The sequence below is a fragment of the Dama dama genome, chromosome 4 (assembly GCF_033118175.1).
Source record: "Dama dama isolate Ldn47 chromosome 4, ASM3311817v1, whole genome shotgun sequence".
NCBI classification, from domain to species: domain Eukaryota; kingdom Metazoa; phylum Chordata; class Mammalia; order Artiodactyla; family Cervidae; genus Dama; species Dama dama.
Window position 1 is genome coordinate 70,199,618 of NC_083684.1, and position 18,671 is coordinate 70,218,288.

General features: G+C 65.3%; 1 protein-coding gene across 1 annotated transcript; it reads right to left on the reverse strand.

The window, feature by feature from the left end:
• Window positions 1-393: 393 nt before the first annotated feature.
• On the reverse strand, window positions 394-16,227 carry ZNF787 (zinc finger protein 787). Its single transcript, XM_061140404.1, has 3 exons — window positions 16,070-16,227; window positions 8,408-8,495; window positions 394-1,469 (listed from the first exon to the last, which is right to left on the reverse strand). Exons 2-3 carry the CDS (start codon window positions 8,484-8,486, stop codon window positions 394-396), a joined length of 1,155 nt encoding a protein of 384 aa, XP_060996387.1. The 5' UTR covers window positions 8,487-8,495; window positions 16,070-16,227.
• Window positions 16,228-18,671: the final 2,444 nt, after the last annotated feature.

Below are 18,671 nucleotides of genomic sequence, written 5' to 3' on the forward strand. Positions count from 1 at the left end.
TAAAAGAAAATCCTAAAAGGGAAAAGGACCCTCTCTCCCTTCACGCTTGGGGCCCCTCCGCGGGGAAAGGGCGCACGGCTCGCAGTTCCCGCAGCAGCCCCGTCGGCGGGGGAAGGAAAGAGGGCGAAATGGTCTCTCGCTCACGGGTTTCGTCGCGTCTTGGTCTCTCTAGTTCCCACCCAACGTCTCGATTCGGGCTCGGCCGAGAACCGACGGGGCCAGGCCAGGCCGAGCGGCGGGCGCGGGGAGGGGCCGGGCGAGCGCCCCGCGCGCCCCGCCCCAGGCCCGCCGCACCCCCGGGGCGCCCCTCTGTCCGTTTCGCCCCGGCCTCTGGATCCCGCGCCGTCGACCCCGCCCAGCCCGAGGGGCCCCGCCCCCCCCGGGCCGCCGCCCCTACCGGCCCTCCCCGCCGCGGCACTCGCTGCAGCGCCCGCCCGCCGCCTCCTCCTCGTCGTCCTCGTCGTCGTCGTCCCCGCCCGCCCGGTAGTAGTTCTGTCCGCAGTGGCTGCAGACCGAGGGCGCGCCCACGGCGTGCACCTTCTTGTGCCGGCGCAGCGCCGCGCCCTGCACGAAGCCCTCGCCACACTCCACGCAGATGTGCGCCGGCTCCTCGCCCCCCGCCGCCCCCAGCCCGTCCCCGTGCTGGGCGCGCTGGTGGGCCAGCAGCCCGGCCCCGTGCCCGAAGCCCTTCCCGCACTCCACGCACACGTACGGCTTGGGGGCCGGGGCGCGCCGCGAGCGGGGTCCCGGCGCCCTGGCCCCCGCGCCCGCCATGGCTGCGGCCGCCGCCGCCCCCTCGCCGGGCGCGCCCACCACGATGATGCCCTCGCCGTCGCCCACCGGGATGGCGATCTCGCCGTCCGCCGCCGCCGCCTCCTCGGGCGCCTTGGCCCGGCGCACGCTGGCCGCCAGCACCTTGGCCGCCACCCCGGGCCCCGAGAGCTCGGGGTGCAGCCGCAGGTGGCGCGCCAGGCTCTTGGGCTGGCTGAAGCCGCGGCCGCAGCGCGGGCACACGAAGGGCTTGAGGCCGCTGTGCGAGCGCCGGTGCTTGGCCAGGCTTTTGCTCTGCGTGAAGCTGCGGCCGCAGTCGGGGCAGGCGTAGGGCTTCTCGCCCGTGTGGATGCGCTGGTGCTGCATGAGGTTGGAGCTCCAGCTGAAGCGCTTGCCGCACTCGGAGCAGGCGTAGGGCTTCTCGCCCGTGTGGATGCGCCGGTGCTGCACGAGGTGCGAGCTCTGCGAGAAGGTCTTGCCGCAGTCGGCACAGGCGTTGGGCCGCTCGCCCGTGTGCGTGCGCTGGTGCCGCGTCAGCTTGGACCAGTGGCTGAAGCTCTTGCCGCACTCGTTGCAGATGTAGGGCGCGGGCGGCCGCGGCCGGGGCGGGGGGCCGGCGGGGGGCGCCGACGGGGGCGGGGACAGCTTGGTCGGGGGCCAGCTGGGGACGTCGTCGTCATCCATGATGAGGATATCCACTGCAAGGAAGGGGGGAGAGGGCGTCAGAGAGCCCGTGGAGGGCGGCTGGGGCTGCTCCCCTGCCGCGCTGCGAGGCCTCAGGAACCGGCTCCCCTGCACCAGGCCGGGGGCAGCACCTCCCTCGGAGCGCCGAGAACCTGGCCTGCCGGGCCTGCCCCGGTTAGACGTGCTGGCTCAGTCCCCGTCCCCACACACCCCCGCCCCCAGCTTCCTGCGTTTTACCAAACACTCCGTACCCATCCCCTAGGGCTTCTCCTTCCTTCACAGCCGTTTCCCCCACACCCAGAACAATGCCCGGGACTTGGTGGGGATTCCAGAAATGTCTGCTAAAGGAATCAACAGAATCGAACGGCGCTGGGGGTGGAGGGCCAGGGAAGGCCCTAGTACAGAATGACCCCTGAGGCAGTATCCCCTCGCACCAGGCGGCTCGCATATTGCCCGGGGACGAGGGCTCGCGGCGCTCTGTAGGGTTACAGACCGGGAAAGGATAGTGTCAAATTTGGGTTCTGGGAAGACAACCCTGGCTGCGGGGGTCGGACTGGTTAATGAGATCACAGGCCAGCAGGACAGGCCTGACACCGCCCCCCCCCCCTCAAATGGGAGTGCAACCACACACCCCGCAGCTTCTACCACGGACGTCCTCAGCCTGGACCCTGGTTCTGTGTGTCCGGTGGAGACAAGAAAGAAGCGCGGGGCCTCGGTGGCGGCGCCTGCGAACCGAGGACACCACCTCGGACACCTCCGCGGGCCTCTGCCCTACAAAGCCTCTAATACATTTGCACCGCCGCTGGCCCGGGCGGCCACCCGGGAGAGATGAGCGGCTCCACGAGATCTGGGTGCACTCTCGGCGACATCTGCCTTCCCTGTGCGGCTCAGGCCTGAGCTACAGAATGGAGACGGGTTTAGTGGGCTCAAGCTCAAGACACCTGCCCCGGCGCGAGCCCCTCCCACCAGGCTTAGGCCCCGCCCACAACCCTCCGGCTCCACCCCTGGGGTCAGCCCCGCCCACACCCGGACCCAGCCTCGCCCCAGGCACGGCCCGCCCACCAGGCATCGGCCCCGCCCCTGGAACGGCTCCGCCCACCAGCCTCCGGCCCCGCCCCCAGGTGCACCGCGAAGGCGTCGCTCAAAGGTGAACCCCACCATAGCCTACCTAGCTCTATTTTCCCGCTCCCTCTCACTAGCCTGCAAGCCCACAGGGCCAGCGGTCGGACCCTGTGTTTCAGCACCCGGCCGGGGAAAAGTGCCCCAACATGGTCCCCGAGATAACGTCCTCGTGCGCTCGGTAAGCATCCGTGCGTTAAGTCCCGCGAGGTGGGCGCTGGGGCCTCGGGCCTTGGCAGCAAGGACACCGAGCGGCCAGCCAGATGAGCCGCCGCCCGCGGCGACACGGCCTGGGGACGGAGCATCACCAGGGGGCCGCAGTCCGGATCCCCGGCGGCCGCCCTGAGCTCCGGCTCCGCTGGGGGACGGTGCCCCACGCGCCACCCCCGCTGACTCTGAGCACCGACGCCTTGAGAACCAGGGCTCCACGCGGGAAGTACCGGAACAAGGCCTGTGCTGGGACAGGACAGCACTTCGGTAGGAAGCCTGCGCGGGGTGGGAGGCGCTTCCGAAGACGCGGCCTGTGGCCCACTCCACTTTGACATCAACATGAATCGGGAACTCCGGGCGGCGGACGCCGTCGGGACTCCACTGCTTCGCGGGCCCCAGCCCCACCCCGATCGGGGCCCTGAGATCCAGCAAGGCCCGCAGCGCGGCCAAGGGGGCAAACAAGGAGAAAAGGTCATAAGCACACGACATCCCGAGGCGTGGGAAAGGGAGGGGTGGGAAGCAGGCTTGCTCTTGGCGGGAAACCGCCAAGTACGCGCTCTGCTTTCCAAGTTGTCCCGAAAGTTTAACAAGACAGGTGACTCGGCGATGACGTGCATTTGCCATCGCAAGGACCCAGACATAACACGATCCACCTGAATCCGTGAGACCCCTGGAACTCAACCAGGAGTCCTGGAGGCGGGTGGAGGGCGAGGGGCGGGGCGCCGGCCCGGAAGCAGGAGACAAAGCTGGCGGGGCCGCAGGGCGGGGCTGAGCGGGGGGCGGGGCCGGGGAACGGCGCTGCACCGCCTTCGCCGCAGGCACTGCTGTTCCAGCAGGTGTTAAACGGCCCAGTGGAGGAGTGTCTACTGGCTCGGGGAGGCGGGCCTGCCCCTCAACCTGCGGACCCCCGGTCTCCTGCAGTGGATGCAGGGCCCCGCACTCTCATGCACCCCGAGTCCGAGTCTGGAAGGAGGTCAGCGGCTGCCCCCGGCCCGCCCTCCTCACCGGGCCAACGTCTCTGCGCTGGGAGTCCTCCTTAACTGGATGCACGAATTCCCAGAGAGGAGAGCACAAAGACCGGCGCCAAAGGGCTCCCTCAACAAAACGGCACAGGAGGCTGTGACCGCCTTGCTGAGGGTAACAGCTACCCTTCTGGGGCGGGGAGGGAAGGGGGTGTCCCGGGCGCCAGGCCCCCTCAGCCCACAGCAGCTGTCACTGTCCTCCTCTCAGCTCAGGCCCCGAGGGGGTCCTGCTGCCCACCCATGCCCACGACCTCGCAGCTTCCTGCCCCGGGACCGAGCCCGCCAAGCGGACTAAGGCTTGACTGGATGTTAATCCTTCTCCTTTCCGTCCCAGAACACAGGACATGCAGAAAGCCCACCAACAGAATGCAGAGCTGACCACAATCAATGCAGGGCAAATGCCCCATGGAGACGCGTCCGGGCGCCCCCGGGGCCCCTCCATGCCGGGGCCCCACGCACAGCCCGCCCCAAGCCCAGAGAGCTGTGCTGGAACGGCCCCCTCGAAATCCTGCACGCGTCACCCAAGTGCACGCCCCCAGACATGAGTCTGGTCCCTTTACTTCTCACTTCAGCTAAGTCTTTTAGGTCCTGTGTAATACACAGCTTCCCGGGTCTCTCGCTCTTCCTGACAATCTTCGCGGAGCCCTGGGGCCCACTGGACCCTCACAGGCTGCCAGCTCCTCCTCGTGGGCTGCAGCTGGGGACCCAGCCCCACCAGCCCTGTAGCCGGTCATCCTGAAGCTGCAATCCCATCCTCTCACTAAAGGCATGGATTATCGTCTCTCGTGTGATGTCGCATCGTCTCTGTGACATCAAGGGCCACTGACATTCAGGAACTCGGACGTCAGCTGAATCACGGAGGGATGCAAAGCACGGCATTCCTGTGGTTTCCCCTGCACGCAGCTGGCACAGAGGGGCCCACCTTGGTCTTGGCAGGGCATTTGTCTTGCATTGCTTGCGGTCAGCTCTGCATTCTGTAGCCGGAGTAGTTTTTAGAGATGCTCCCTCGCCCGCTGGTTGGGACCCAGTGGTCAATTTCACAGGTTTACGGCAGGATGGACCTCATTTTCCCTCATCTGCCCGGCCTTCCATTGTCCTCCAGCGTGACCAAGGAACCTTCCCTTTCTTCAGGGTGCTGCGCCCAAGGATTCACACACATCTGCTGGGCTGCACCCCCAGCCCGCGCCCTGCCATCTGCAAGCTGCAGTGCATGGGGGCCTCGAGGGGGCTCCGAGTGCTCGGGATAGGGCCCAGGGGGTCCTCTGGCAGTGTGTCTGCCACCCTGGCTCACCCTGCCCACCTGGCCCTGGGCTCACCCACACTTCCTACCCCAGACCTGCAGCCAGCCATTTTTACAAGGGCGCTCTGGTTTCTCTGAGTGGGAAACAATTTCAAGCTCCAAATCTGGAAGCAAACAGTTCTTTTTTTAACCAAAAAAAAAGGTAAAATTCCTATAAGTTCTAACTGACAATTTCCATACAGATCCAAGCAAGCAGGCTTCTCTGTGGTCTTCCTTAGACACCCACATCTCGGTCCTCACAAGGGGAGGAGAGAACCTGGACCAGCGCCATCTCTGCCAGACTGCTGGCGTCACATCACCAGCATCGGGATGGCTGTGCACACACCGGCTGGGCCAAGCGTGATTCCTCAGGACTCACAGCCAGCCTGGCCCCGCTCCCTGCCCGTGGATCTGGCCCCAGCCGCCTGGGGCTCCTGGCCCACAGATCCCCCAGGAAGGGCCCACGCAGAGGCGGTCTGCTTGGCTCTGCGGTAACGAGTTCACCTGCGCCCTTCAAACGTGCAGGGTGGTTTTCCTGCAGGTATATGATGCGACTCACAGCCCTCCCTTTCCTTCCCTGGACAATTAGAAACACAACCTCTCCACTCTGCTCTGGCAGAAGGCGCCGCTGATCGGCCGAGCTCGAGGCCATCTCCTCTTCCCCAGGGGTCATTCACTCTTTCCCCAGGTACCTCTTCCCCAGGGGTCTGCTGCTTTGAGCCCAGCGACTTGAGTCGAAGACCATCCATGCGAGTGGATGTTCTCAGATTTTCGACTTGCTCCTTCAACACCCAACTTTTCCATTTCAGGAATGTTTTCTGGACTCGTAGGCTTCACTGTTCTCTTCCTTATACTGGATTTTGTCTTCTTGGGGCTTTCTTTAACTAACTTCAGTACCTTTTTTTTTTTAACCCTGCTGTAATCTTTATTTCTTTTTGATTTTACAATGTTCCTCCTTTTCACCTTCAGTTTTTCTCAGAGAACAATGCACTACTTTTACTGTCTTGAGCTCCTCCACCTTCGTCTTGAAACATCTTAGTCTGTGCTGCTGGCTCTGCCCCTGGGCAGCACAGTCCTGGTGTTGTTCTCCCAAGCCCCTAGGCACAGTCCCACCTGTCTGGGAGCGCACCTCTGACTCCTCCCTGTCTGAGAACGCCCTCCTCAGCCCCTTTCTCTCATTCTAACAGCTCCTGCGGGGTGGGGGCAGAAGGACGGAACTCCAGTTCCCGGTCTGCCGGTTTCTGGACGTCAGCTTCCCTGAACTTGCAGGCGGCTTCGTTCTGGGCAGTGTTTCCAGCTCCTCGGGGGTCCTCTTCTGCATGTGTGACCTGCTCTCCCAGGGACCCCCGCTCTGCCGCCACCCCCATTTGGTCAGTACCTTCCCCTCCCCACTGCGGTGCCCGCTGGGGGTCCCACTGGACCCTGAAGCCCCTCCCTGCAGGCCCTGCTCTGCCTGGGGCCTCCCTGGCGGGCACTTTCCCTGAACACAGTCAGGAAGCCGGCCAGGCGGCCTGCGTGCCCCGCTGCTGCTCTGTACGGAACACGTGCTGCAGCTGCTGCCCGCAGTGACCCCCCAAGGACGGCCTAGCAGCCAGCTCCCCGCCCCCTAACACCACTTGGCCCGTCCCCATCCAGCTGTGCTCGGGGCTCTGCTCCTAGGGAGCCCAGTTGGTGTGGCCAGGGCACGTGGGGCTTGCGCGGGTGGGGTTGCTGTATTTTCACGCGGGGTATGCTGTTGCCCCGGCTCAGGCGGGGCATTTTAGGGGACTCTGCGGGACTCACACTAGTGGCGCTGAGACAGGAGAGGCGGGCCTGACCACGCGTGGCCTGGAGCCTGGCCCTGAAGAGTGGTCTCCAAACCAGCAGCTGAAGACTCCTCCCCGCCTCAGAGTCAGCCCCTGTCTTCACCTATGATCCATGTTTGGACAGCCTCTCTCTGAGCGCCCTGACTTGGAAGACTTGGTCGGCTCTCACACTGCACCCTTGCCGGCTCACCCCCAGGGTCTGCAGGCCTCGGGCTGGGGTCAGCCCTTCTGTGAGGCAGTCACCACAGAGCCTGGCTGCAGCCAGCAGACAGTCCACCCCAGCACCAGCCCTGGCTCCTAGTGGCCCCGCCATCCCATGCCCCAGGCTCACAGCCCTGCCCCCAGGGCCCCTCAGCCCTCCCCACCGCACCAGACAGCACCAGGGGTCTCAGGGCAGGGGGTCTGCGCTGCCTGTCACAGGAGGGGCCTACGGGGGGGCCCCAACCGGGCAAAGGGGTGGGGGGGCAGAGCAGCTGGGAAGCTCGCAGTCCCGTGGCTTCGGAGCAGGGGGTCATGGGGTGGGGGCAGCCCCGGGCGGGCCCGAGCAGACAGCTGGGCAGGGCGCAGGTGAGCCCACCTGCCCCTCAGGGCCTGCCCAGAGCACGTGTGGACGGCCAGAACTCCGGGCTCCGAGGTAAACAGCCTTCCGGAGGCGGCTGGGGGCGGGGGACAGTCAGGGGCAACGCTGAGTGCGTCAGCCGAGACGAGCTTTTGCTGCTTGCGGAAAGTTTATGGGTGAACGGCTGCGGCACCTGCGGCTGCTCTTTCAAACCCTCCAGGAAAGGGGTGCCAGCAGCACAGGACTGCCTGGCGCGGCTCGCTACTGGGGACGGCGGGACGCGGGACTGGAAGTTTCCAGAAGGAAACCGACGGTAAGGTTAAAGCGGCAAAAGACAGGGAGGCGGGGCGACGCGGGGAAGGAGGGTCTGTGCCCCCAGGCCGGGAGCCCTGAGCCCGCCGGCCCCCTGGCCCCTCACAGGAGAGGTCGCAGACCCAGGCCAGGACGCACGAAGACTCATCGACAGCAGCACAGAGCACTTCACACTTTATTTCGCAGGCACCCTGCACGGAAGCCCGGGAAACCCCTGGAAACGGGACCACAGCTCCCACCGAGGGCGGGGGCTAGGGGAGGCTGTGACGGGGTCTCATCCCCGGGGGCTCACAGAGGAGTTTTACTCAAGCCAAGTAACGCTTTATTAAATAAGGCAGGCTGCCAATATTCTAAATGAAAGATCAAGACTCAGGCCCAGGACCACCCGGACGCCTGGGCCCCCAGGACAGGCCCCACGCCCGCGGTCAGTCATGCCTGGCCCAGCCCCCAGGCCCTCCCCGGGCTGAGGAGCCCCCACCCAGGGTAGCCAAGGGCACCACCTCCAAAGGCTCCCGGCTCGGGGGCCGCAGAGACCCCACCAGGCCCGGGAGGCGGCTGGCTGGGCCCCGGAGGCGCAGTCGGGCCCCGAGCTGCCAAGGGGCGGGCAGGGCGCGGGGTCGGCCGGGAGAAGCACAGGGCCCCTCACCTGGGTTCTCGTGACTGGCCATCTGCTGGTCCTCGGAGTCCAGCGGCCCCGGAGACCAGGCCTCTTCCCGCAGCTCCATGTCTGGGCCCTGTCAGACGGGAGACAAGGAGAGGGTTCACAAGACGCCAGAGTGGACACGGCCGCGAGCTGCACCCACCGCCCCCCGGTTGGACGGCCATAGACAGACGCGGGAGGCGCTCAGCCAGAGCCAGGGACCCCAGCCACCTTCCAGGACGGCCGCCCCCGAGGCCTCTCTGCCCCAGGACGTGGCCTGGCGATGCTGTGCGGTGGGCGGGCCGGGCGCGCGGCCCAGCGCCCAAGGGGCTCATAGTTGGGGGTCTGCTCTCCGCCGGGGGCCAGTCAGGCGAGACCCCGCACCCAGCCCGGCATGAGGGGATGACGCTCTCCAGGGATCAGCACTCGGAGGAGCATGCTCCGGGATGGACGGGGTGGAGGGGCGGGGGGGCACGGGGCTCCCAGGAAGCTGGTGGGCCCGGGACGCGCCACCCCGAGACCCCAACAGCCCCAGACACAGCAGGCGCTGCTGACGGTGGACAACACCCTGAACCCCCGAGCAGCTCGGAGCCTCCAAGGCCGGGAGGGAGCCCGCCGAACGCCGACACACGGGCCCCCAGCCCCCGGCCGCCTCCACCCCAGACCCCACAGAAGGACGGACGCCCTGGAGGCCGAGCGGGTACAACCCCACAGTCCGGGCACAGGGCTGCGCAGGCATGCCAACCAGGCGGCCACCGTGAGAACAGCTTGGCGGGCCAACCGCAGGGCCTCAGCCCGCCTGACCCCGGAATCGCGCTCCGAGGCCGCCTTCACAGCAGCGCCGTGCACACGCAGCGAGAGGAGCCGAGCGCGGGCCGCAGAAGGTCGGGCTGCCGGGCCGGGGATGGGGATGCGCCCACATGTGGGCACAAGGCTTCTCTGAGTGATGAAAACGCTCTGGGACGAGACGGCGGCGGTGGCTGCACAGCTCTGCGAGTGGCAACCGCTGGACTGTCCCCTTCACGAGGGTGGCTTATATCCCAGTGAACACCTAAACAGAGATGTATGCGCGGGTCCTGACTCAGGCACCGTCCACTCAGAAACGAGTGAAAGAAAGAGAAGCGGCCGGGCGAGGGGGGGGGCCACTCGGTGAGCCTTCCGATCCACACCTGTCTGCCGGGCGGCCACGTGTGGAGCGGGAACAACCGCATCCAAGTCAAGTGAGCAGGGCCTTCCCGGCCCGGCGTCCACCTCCGGCCGCTTCCCGCACTGAGAAGGCGGGGGGCGGGGCTCCGTCCTCCCCAGGGCGTCCACAGGCTCCAGGGGAGGGGACGCAGAACAGGGAGGTGTTGGGCAGCTTGCCCTGAGGCCAGAGGTCCCCACACCCCCAGAGGGGGCAGCTCAGACAGGGCAGTGAGGGAGACACCACCCGGTTCCCAGGGTGGGCAGGCCCTGGGCTGCAAGGCCCCGCCCACACCCAGCATCCTGGTGCAAGGAGCTCACTGTGAAACCACGACTCCCCAAGAGGAGGTGGCAAGTCCCCGCGAGAGAGAGTCCCGCACCAGGAGGGAGCGACGCCCCAGAGGGCAAGGGACCTGCCAACATGACCTTCCTTCGCCCCCCCCACCCCGGCCCAGGGTCCCCCGGTTACCCCCCAGCACGCAAGCCCCGCCCCGTCACTCGGCTTTCCCGAGCTCCTGCTTAACAGAATCCATATGCTCCCCAGCTGATCGCCTTAGTCGGTCCAGCTGGAAGCCCCGGGAGGGCAGAGGAGAGCAGGGGAAGGCCCCTCGGTGGACACACAGGAGCAGAGCGGGGGCGGGGGCGCACACACGACGACCCTCCTGGGAGCTGCCCTCCAAGGAAGGGTGGTTTTCACTAGGTCAAAGTGGGACCGAGGTGTCTATACAGACCCTCAGCGAAGCCGACCAGCGGCAGGTCAGAGTCTGCAACCCGGAGGCCAGGGCACAGGGGCCGCCAGGATTCGGGGAAGCGCCGGCCACGCGGGCGCTCGGGAAAGGCCTGCAGGAGCCTGCAGCGGAGGGGGCGGGGCAGGGGGCGGGGCCGGCACGCCCGGAGCTCGGAACCTGGCAGGGAGCCCCGACTACGCTCCACAAACGGCAGCTTCTCTGGCTGACTTCTAGGGGGCCGTGGGGTCTCCCACCTGGCACAGGGCACACCCGGGTCCCGGGACAGTCCGCTCTGCATTCTGGTTTTGGCCCTGAGCAGAGGGCGGTGAACCCACCCACCAGGGAAGGGAGACTTAAAACCAACCACGGGGTGAACACCCTGCATCCACCTGCTGGGCCTCTTGGGGCGGCCGCGCCCTGTGTCCCCATCGCGGCCTCGCACAGCAGGGACCCCAGGAGCCTGGGGTGGGAGGAGGAGTCGGAGCGCGCCCCGGGAGACCCCCTGGATCCCTGTGAAGGGCCCAGGGCATGCACTGGAGGATCACCCTCGGCCACTCGTGCGCTCCTCCACTGCGGCCGCTCGGCCCCCTGTGCCACCCCGGGGGTTTGGGGTCCTACCCCAGGATCTGAGGGGGAGGGGAAGCCACAGTCCCTCCCACCCAGAGCTGAGGGCTGGGGCGGCCCCTGACCCGGCGGCTCCCTGGGGGAGATGGGGCGATCCCCGCGCCAGCCCGACTGTGGAACCTGATGACTCTGGAGGCTGAAGGTGGTGGGTCCTGCCCTCCCGGCCCCCAGACGCTCCACGGCCCGGCACACCTGTCAGGGCCGGCCGCCCCGCTCTGACCCCCACCCACTCCACAAAGACGGAGGCCCACCCCCGCCGGGCCCTGGAGCGATCCAATTAGCCTGGGAGCCAGCAGGGCCGCGAGACAAATTATTGTTATTATTATTGTTATTAGACCCACCCACCTGCCCTGGATGCCTGCCCACCAATTACCCGCCAGCTCTTTCTTCCGCTGCCAATCTCGCCTCCTCCTCCGGCCGGCCCTGCTCCGGCGCCCGCGCCCAGGGCTCCCGCTGCCGGAGACAGCCGCCCCGTCTGTCCCCTCGCTTCTCGCCCCGCCTCTCTATTCCTGGGCTGCCGTCGGGCCTTAGCTGGGACCCCCGGCTCCTGCCTTGGCCATTCTTCCCCAGCCCCCGCCCCAGCCTTGTGGCCACCGAAGCCCGTTGGCTACCTCTCGGGCTCCACCCCGGGAGGGCCCTGCCCTGCCCGAGCCCACCCTCACCGCCCTCACCCAACTCCCACCCCCGGGGCCTGCGCCCCGCAAGCCCTTTCCAAATCCGCTCCCCACACCATAGACCGATTCATCTTTTCAAGGCACTCGGTTCAAACAAGTCAGTCGACTGAAAAGGGGCAGAGAATGGGAAGAGACACTTTTCCGAGCTGGCGAGCATATGAAGAGATAGATGCTGGTCGTGGTGTCAAGACCACAGACAGACCCCAGCGCAGGCGTGCTGGGCGGACTCGATGACCACCGAAAGCACGCGCGCGCGCGTGAACACGCGAAGCGGGGGCGCGCACGTACACGTTGCTGCCAGGCCCACGGGGTGACCCGGCGACCCCACTTCCGGCCACGAACCCGAGGGCTGAGAACACGTCCGCACGACAGTTTACACTCGCGTGTCCGCGGAAGCAGAAGTCACAAGAGCCGAGCGTGGAGACAGCCCAAACGGCCGTCACCGGTGAGGGACGCGCGCGCGGCCCATGGCAGCTGGAGGAGGAGAAGGAAGAGGAAGCGCTGGTCTCGGAGGGGCGAGACCGCGGTGACTCCGCTCGCCCGAGAAGTCAGGTCCCGGGGGGCTCCGGGCGAGGGGCACGTCCCGGGGCGCGTGGTCACCGTGAGCTGTAAGAGGGTGACCTGTCCGCGCGGCAACCACCTCACAGGGGAGCTGCTGTCTGTTTTATTAAGGGTAGCTCGGTCCCGCCACCCCCCTGGCCGAACCAGCCCCACACGTGGCCCCTGCGCTCGGTCCAAACTCCAGACCCGGGCCGCCGTCTGCCAGGTCAGCCCCGCAGACGCACTTCCTCCTGGGGGCCCTGCCCCGCCTCGCACCTGCCGGGCACCTTCTCGCCTTCCAGGGATATCTGCTCTCCAGCCGGCCACCACCAACCTTCCTAGAGCTTCCCACACGTCTGTGAACAGTCCTGCCCTTAAATGCTGGTGGATAACTGAAGATTCCTTTAAAAAAAACAACATACTCTTCAGGACAAAAAAACAGAGCTGCACGCGTGGGCCATCGCTGGTTCTGTCACCCCTCGACAGGGCAATGGGCCAGACCCCACGCCCTCGGGGGGCTCTGGTGTCTGCAGGGCACTTCCTTCCACCTCGCCCACCCGCCAGCCCTCTCCCTGGAGACCTGCCGCCAGAGCCCAGCGAACACAGCACCTCCCCCAGGAAGCCTTCCCAGACTCCTGTCTTCCCTCAGCTCCACTGTCCCTTTTCCCCAAACAAGACCAGCCTGCACACCGAGGGCTGGGCACAGGGGCAGCATGGGCACCTCCTGATCCCCGTGGCCACCGAGGGCACGGGAGGCTGCCCTCTCTGGGCCGGTGGGCGGGCGACCAGGGTGGAGGCGGCCTCACCCCCCCCAGCCATGCCCCCGGGACGGGTGCACCACCCCGCCTCGTCTTCAGGGGCTTGGGGTCCAGATCACGAGACGAAGGGCGGCGCTCCACAATGAGCCGGGCGCCCAGGAAATGTGGACAGGCCTCTGGAGCCCGGGGCTGACCCAACCTCCCCGCACCTCAGGACCCACCATCCTCCAAGGCCCGTCCTCCCCTCCGCCGAGAACACGGGCACCAGCTCCCTTTACTCCCCTGATTACAGCCGAGCCCACGTCCCTGGGAGGCTCTCCCCAACTTCCTCCGCCCTGCGTGTCCACACACACCCAGGCAGACGGTAAGCTCCTCCAGCCCAGGGAGTCAGGGCGTCCTGGCCGGCCTGACCCTGCACCTCCAGGCTGGGCCACGTGTGGGTCCCCAGTGTCACTTGTGACGAGGCAGCCCACACAGGACCCCCCTTCAGCAAAGAGAGGCCAGTGTTCTGTGGGCCCAACGGTCAGGCAGGCAGAGCAGGGAGACCCCCCTGCCAAGTGGACCCCAGAAGCAGCTGGCTCAGCCGGGGGACACCGCAGTGGTGAGAGGCGCCCTCTCTGACCCCACGACAGGGCTGCCCGCCCCGCTGGAGATGAGCGACCCCCCCCCCCCAACTGGGGCAGGGAGGCCTCCTAACACATGGACCTCAGCACTCACCCCAGGACCCGAGAGTCACACCTGAACCCAGGCGCCAGCTCTGAGTCCCAGAGCCAGTCATTGGCCCCACCCCATGGGGAGGTCCCCAAACCAACGGGCACCTCAGAGACCTCCAGAACAGCCTCCGTCTCCCCAGGCCCCAAGCCTGGCCAAATGAAGCCAGCAGAGGCGGTGGCTCTGCTAGACTAGGCTCCGGACTCCTGCCGACCCTGCTCCAATGCTGCTGCGGGGCTGGGGGCTCAGCCCACCCCCCGAGTGGGGTGACCACCCCCACCCCAGGGCCTCCGGGGTACGGGCCAGATCCCTGGCTGCCGTCTGTCTCCACCAGGAGGCCAGGGCCACAGCAGAGTCCCCGGCACAGCCTCAGCCGGCTGGGGGCACTGCAAGACACACGTCCAGGGTTGGGGCTGGGGGCGTCTGAGCCCAGGAGCCCGACAGCAGTGTGCCCAGAAGGGGCCACTCGAGACCACAGGGCAGCTGGGCAGAAGCTGGAGGTCAAGACCAAGACCACCGCTGACAGCCCGGGACTCAGCCCACCCCCTGGGTCCCAGGGTCCTCTCAGCCAGTTCCTCTGTCCCTCGAGACGTCTCCCCCTGGGCTCCTCCAGCCCCAGGCTAGCCTGGCGACCCCCAGCCCTCTGCCTGGAGCACCATGCCAGGACCAGTGTCCCAAGCCCAGCACCGGGTGGGGCTGGCAGCGGCCTCGATGGACGAGGCTCATCCAGGGATGGTGGACTGTGTTCTGGGTTGTAGGAGCCTGAGGAGGAACTGAGCCTGGGAAAGGGGAAGCGGCAGGTCCAAGGTCACAGGGAGGGAAGAGATGGAGCAATGGAATGCCGGGCCCGCCGGAGGCCTCTGCACCAGATTCACACCCACTTCTGAGAGCTGTGCGCTGGCTCCAAAAGGAGAGCGTTGGGAGCCTTCCTACCAAGGTCAACGCCGTGGCCTCTTTTTCACTAATAGAAACTGGGAAACTCCTTGTGCTCTGAGGCCACAAAGGTGAACGCAGAGCTGGGACCTGAACCCGGTCCGTCTGACTTGATTCCGGGGCTAACCCGCAGCAGTGCCCCCAGCCCGGGCTGAAATCCTTCCAGTTCTCTAGCTCCGCCTGCGGGGGTTAGAGTCTTGAGACCTCCAGGAGGAAGGGGCTAAGAGAGACAACACAAGAAGGAATCGGATCTGAATGTTCTGGGGCTCTGGAGGGCCTGCCTGCAGACGCGGGGGGTGAATGCCAGCTGCGTTGAGCCAAAGAGGCTTATGTTCTTAGGGAAGAGATAAGCCGCAGTAACCGGGCTTCCCCAGGAACGAGGGCAGACCCAACCCCCAGCTGGATCCTAACCTTGGATCCCCAAAGCAGGGCCGGGCACCAGGAACCACGCGGAGCACATAGACCAAGTCAGTCCCTTCCTATAACGCCCCTCTGGACTGGGGCTGGGGTGCCCTCCCTGATCCCCTGGGTGAGGACAGGAGTGCGGAGGTGAAGGAGGCACATGGACCCGGTCCAGGTCCTCGGCGCACACAACGAGCCTGCTTCATCTCCCTGTTCTGGTGCCAACCAATGGGCCCGCAAGAGCCTCTGTCCACACTCGCCGTGGCTCAATCTTCCGTCTGATCACGCCATCCTCGGCTGGCCTGTGCCCCAGGGGCACCCGTTTCCATGAACTGCGGTGGCCCCCTTTGTGTCCGGGCCGCGAGTTGGGGGCTCAGGGGCGCGGTGGGGCGCCCGGGAAGCCTCGGCGTGGCCATCGGGCCCGGCCGCCGGCCTCGCCCTGCCCCGCGGGCCACGCGGTGCCTGACCTTGGCCTAACATTTCCCCTCCAGCGCACGCGCTTCCTGCTCGCCGCCCGCGCCCGGGCGAATGAATGAGCCTCCCGCCGGCCGGAATGCCCGTAATTACCGGCCGGATCAAAGGCCGCACGCAGCCCGCCCGGGGCGGCAACGGGATCTGGCTCCTTTGAAAAAGGGGGGAAGGGGAGCGGGCAGGCCGGGGGCCACCACCGGTCCCCCGGGGGCCGCCGTTTCCGGTCAGGCCAGCTGGGCCCTCGCGCGCCGCCTCCCCCACCGGGGCCTCAACTTCTCCCGGGAGTCGCCACCACTTCCGGCCTCGAGCGGCCGGGAGGCTGGGGTGGGGGTGGGGGCTACACGGCGGCCCTACCGGCGAGCCCGCGCCGCGCGCCCCCGCCTCGGGCGCGCCCCCGGGTGTGGCGCGCGCTCTCGGCCCCGTCGCGCGCTCGCGGCCCCTCCCGGCGCCGGCGCCCCGCCCCGCGTCAGCGGCCGCGCGCCCACTCACGCCCCCCCCCCCACGCGGCGCGCACGCGCACTCGCCCGCCCAGTCGCGCTCGCCGCCCGCCTCCCCGCCCGCCCCCCCGGCCGCAGCCCGGCGCCCTGAGGCTCGCGCCCACCCGGCCCCGGGCGCACGGCCCCCGGCCCCGCGCCCTCCCCTCACCTCCTCGGTCCCGGGGCCGCCGCGCCGCACTCCTCCTCCTCTCTCCTCCCTCGCGGATGGTGGCAGCGGCGGCAGCGGCGACTCAGACCCTGGGGTCAGGGGGACGGGCGCCCAGGCCGGAAGTGACCTTCCTGGCCGCTTCCGCCCGCGCCGCTCCCCCCCTCCCCTTCCCACCCCCCTTCCAGCCTCCACCCCGTCCTCGCCGCTCTAGGAAGGCGAGTCCAGCGACCCCCCCCCTAGCTGCCGCGGGGGCCCCCCCAGCTCTATGGTGCGGAGTAGGCGCCCCAGGGTGGCACTTCCGGACGCGTCTAGGACACGGGTCCTCCGGCCACGCTCTATGGCGCCGCGCGCCTAGGGGCTTCGGGCCCCGCCCCCTGCCAGGCCAGGAGGCGCGGGCTCGGCCCGTTAGGCGGAGACTTCCGGGTGCCCAGGGAGGTGCCCCCCACCCCAGCGCCGAGCTCTCGCGCCTGCGCGGTCGGGCGGTAGGCGTCGAGGAGGGTGGCGGCCAGGGCCGCTCAGCTACCCCGGGTCCTCCGGTCGTCTCTATCGTTGTAACCCCTTCCGTGCCGGCGCTGCCCGTGGCGTCCGGAGCCCGCGCGCCCGGAGGGCTCTCTCGTCTGCCATCCTGGTCTTTTCGTTACTGGACCGATCGCTTCAGGCGCCGCCCGCAGAGCGACAACAACACGTTGTGCGCCTGCCTCCAGGGGCTTTAGGTACATTAAGTAGTTTGTGGATAATCCAGTCCCATTTTGCAGATAACGAGGAACAGAGAGGTCAAGGCATCTGGCCAAAACCACACACCGAGGGTGCGGGTCCTGGGCTCGAACTCGTGGAGTCTGGCTCCCAATTCCTGCATTGGGCCGTGCATGTGCAAACTGCCTCCTGTCACGGAAGGTTGATCATAGCGTCCAGGGATTCACCTCTTCCTCTCTGGAGAGGAGGGCGCTTTGTGAGCTTACCTGTTTCTGTTAGTAAATACATGCTTTTTAAATTACTGCTTACACCACAGTGTCCTCGCGGGCTCAGTCCCTCTGATCCCTTTCTGGGTCTTCAGTTGGCTGGCTGTCACCTAAGCGACAGATGACTTACTGATGTTATTTATAATTATTTTATTACCAGGTGGCGATAGTGGTAAAGAATCCACCTGCCAATGCAGGAGGTGTTACAGAGGAAGATTTGATCCCTGGGTCAGGAAGATGCCTGGAGAAGGAAATGGCAACCCACTGGTCTTGCCTGGGAAATCCCATGGACAGAGGAGCCTGGTGGGGAGGAGGAATGGGGAGTTCGTGTTTAATGGGGACAGAGTTTATTCGCAAGATGAAAGCAGCTCTGGAGATGGACGGTGGTGATGGTCGTACAACAATGTGAATGTACTTAGTGATACTAAACTGTGCGCTTCAAAATGGTTTAGATGGTAAGTTTTATGTTATATGTATTTACAATAATTAGAAGTTTAAAGAGAAACAAACTTGTGATTTACTGTTGTGTTGTATGGTATTATGGTCTGCATGTGTCCCCAGAAAATTCTTGTGTTGAAACCTAGTCCCTGAGGTGATGCTCTGACCTTCCTAGAGGAGGGCATGGCACCCCACTCCAGTATTCTTGCCTGGATAACCCCACAGACAGAGGAGCCTGACAGGCTATAGTCCATGTGGTCGCAAAGAGCTGGGCACAATAGCAATAACAACAGTGGCTTATGATGCTGGGCATATTTTTGTATGCTTTTTACTATATGTAAATGTTTTTTGGCTGGGTGTCTTTTCAGATCCTTATCCATTTTTGGTGGAGTTGTTTCAGAGGTCTTTCTGTATTTTGAGTCCAAATCCTTTATCAGGTACAAGTTTTACAAATATTTTCCTCTTGGTTTGTGGCTTGTCTTTTGATTTTTCTGGATAAGGTGTTTCAGAGTAGAAATCTTTAACCCTATAAAGTCCACAATGCTACCTTTTTCTTCTGTGGACTAGCTTTTTGTGTTGTGTGTTAAAACTCAAAGTCCATGATCTACAGACCAAACCCAAGATCATGTAGATTTTCTATGTTTTTGTCTATTATTTTGATAGTTTCACATTTTAAATATCTGTTAATAAATTTGAATGAATTTGGTGTCAAAAAAGAGAGACCCCCGAGTTTCCAATGCATGGGGCGCCAGTTTGATCCCTGGTCGGGGAACTAAGATACCACATGCCATGCAGTGCGACCAAATAAATATGTAAATAAATAAACAAAATTTAAAAAGGAGACCCAGAGAGCTCCCTGGCCCCTTACACCATGTGAGGACACAGCGAGAAAGCGGCCGTCTGCTGCCCTGAAGAGGGCGTTCACCAGAACACGACCTTGCCAGCACCTTACTCTTGGGCTTCCTGATGCCACTTCTTCAGCTGCTGAGTTATGTCCGACTCTTTCCAACCCCGTGGACTGCATGCAGCACACCAGGCCTCCCTGTCCATCACCATCTCCCGGAGTTTACCCAAATTCATGTCCATTGAGTCGGTGATGCCATCCAACCATCTCACCCTCTATCGTCCCTTCTCCTCCTGCCCTCAATCCCTCCCAGCATCAGGGTCTCTTCTAGTGAGTCATCTCTTCGCATCAGGTGGCCAAA

Bases quoted from the DNA above. Each gene is read 5' to 3' on its own strand.
- ZNF787 (XM_061140404.1), bottom strand. From the start codon at position 8,486: ATGGAGCTGCGGGAAGAGGCCTGGTCTCCGGGGCCGCTGGACTCCGAG. The intron at 1,470-8,407 runs GTGAGGGGCCCT...CCTTCCTTGCAG, and splicing joins GGCCAGTCACGAGAACCCAG to TGGATATCCTCATCATGGAT.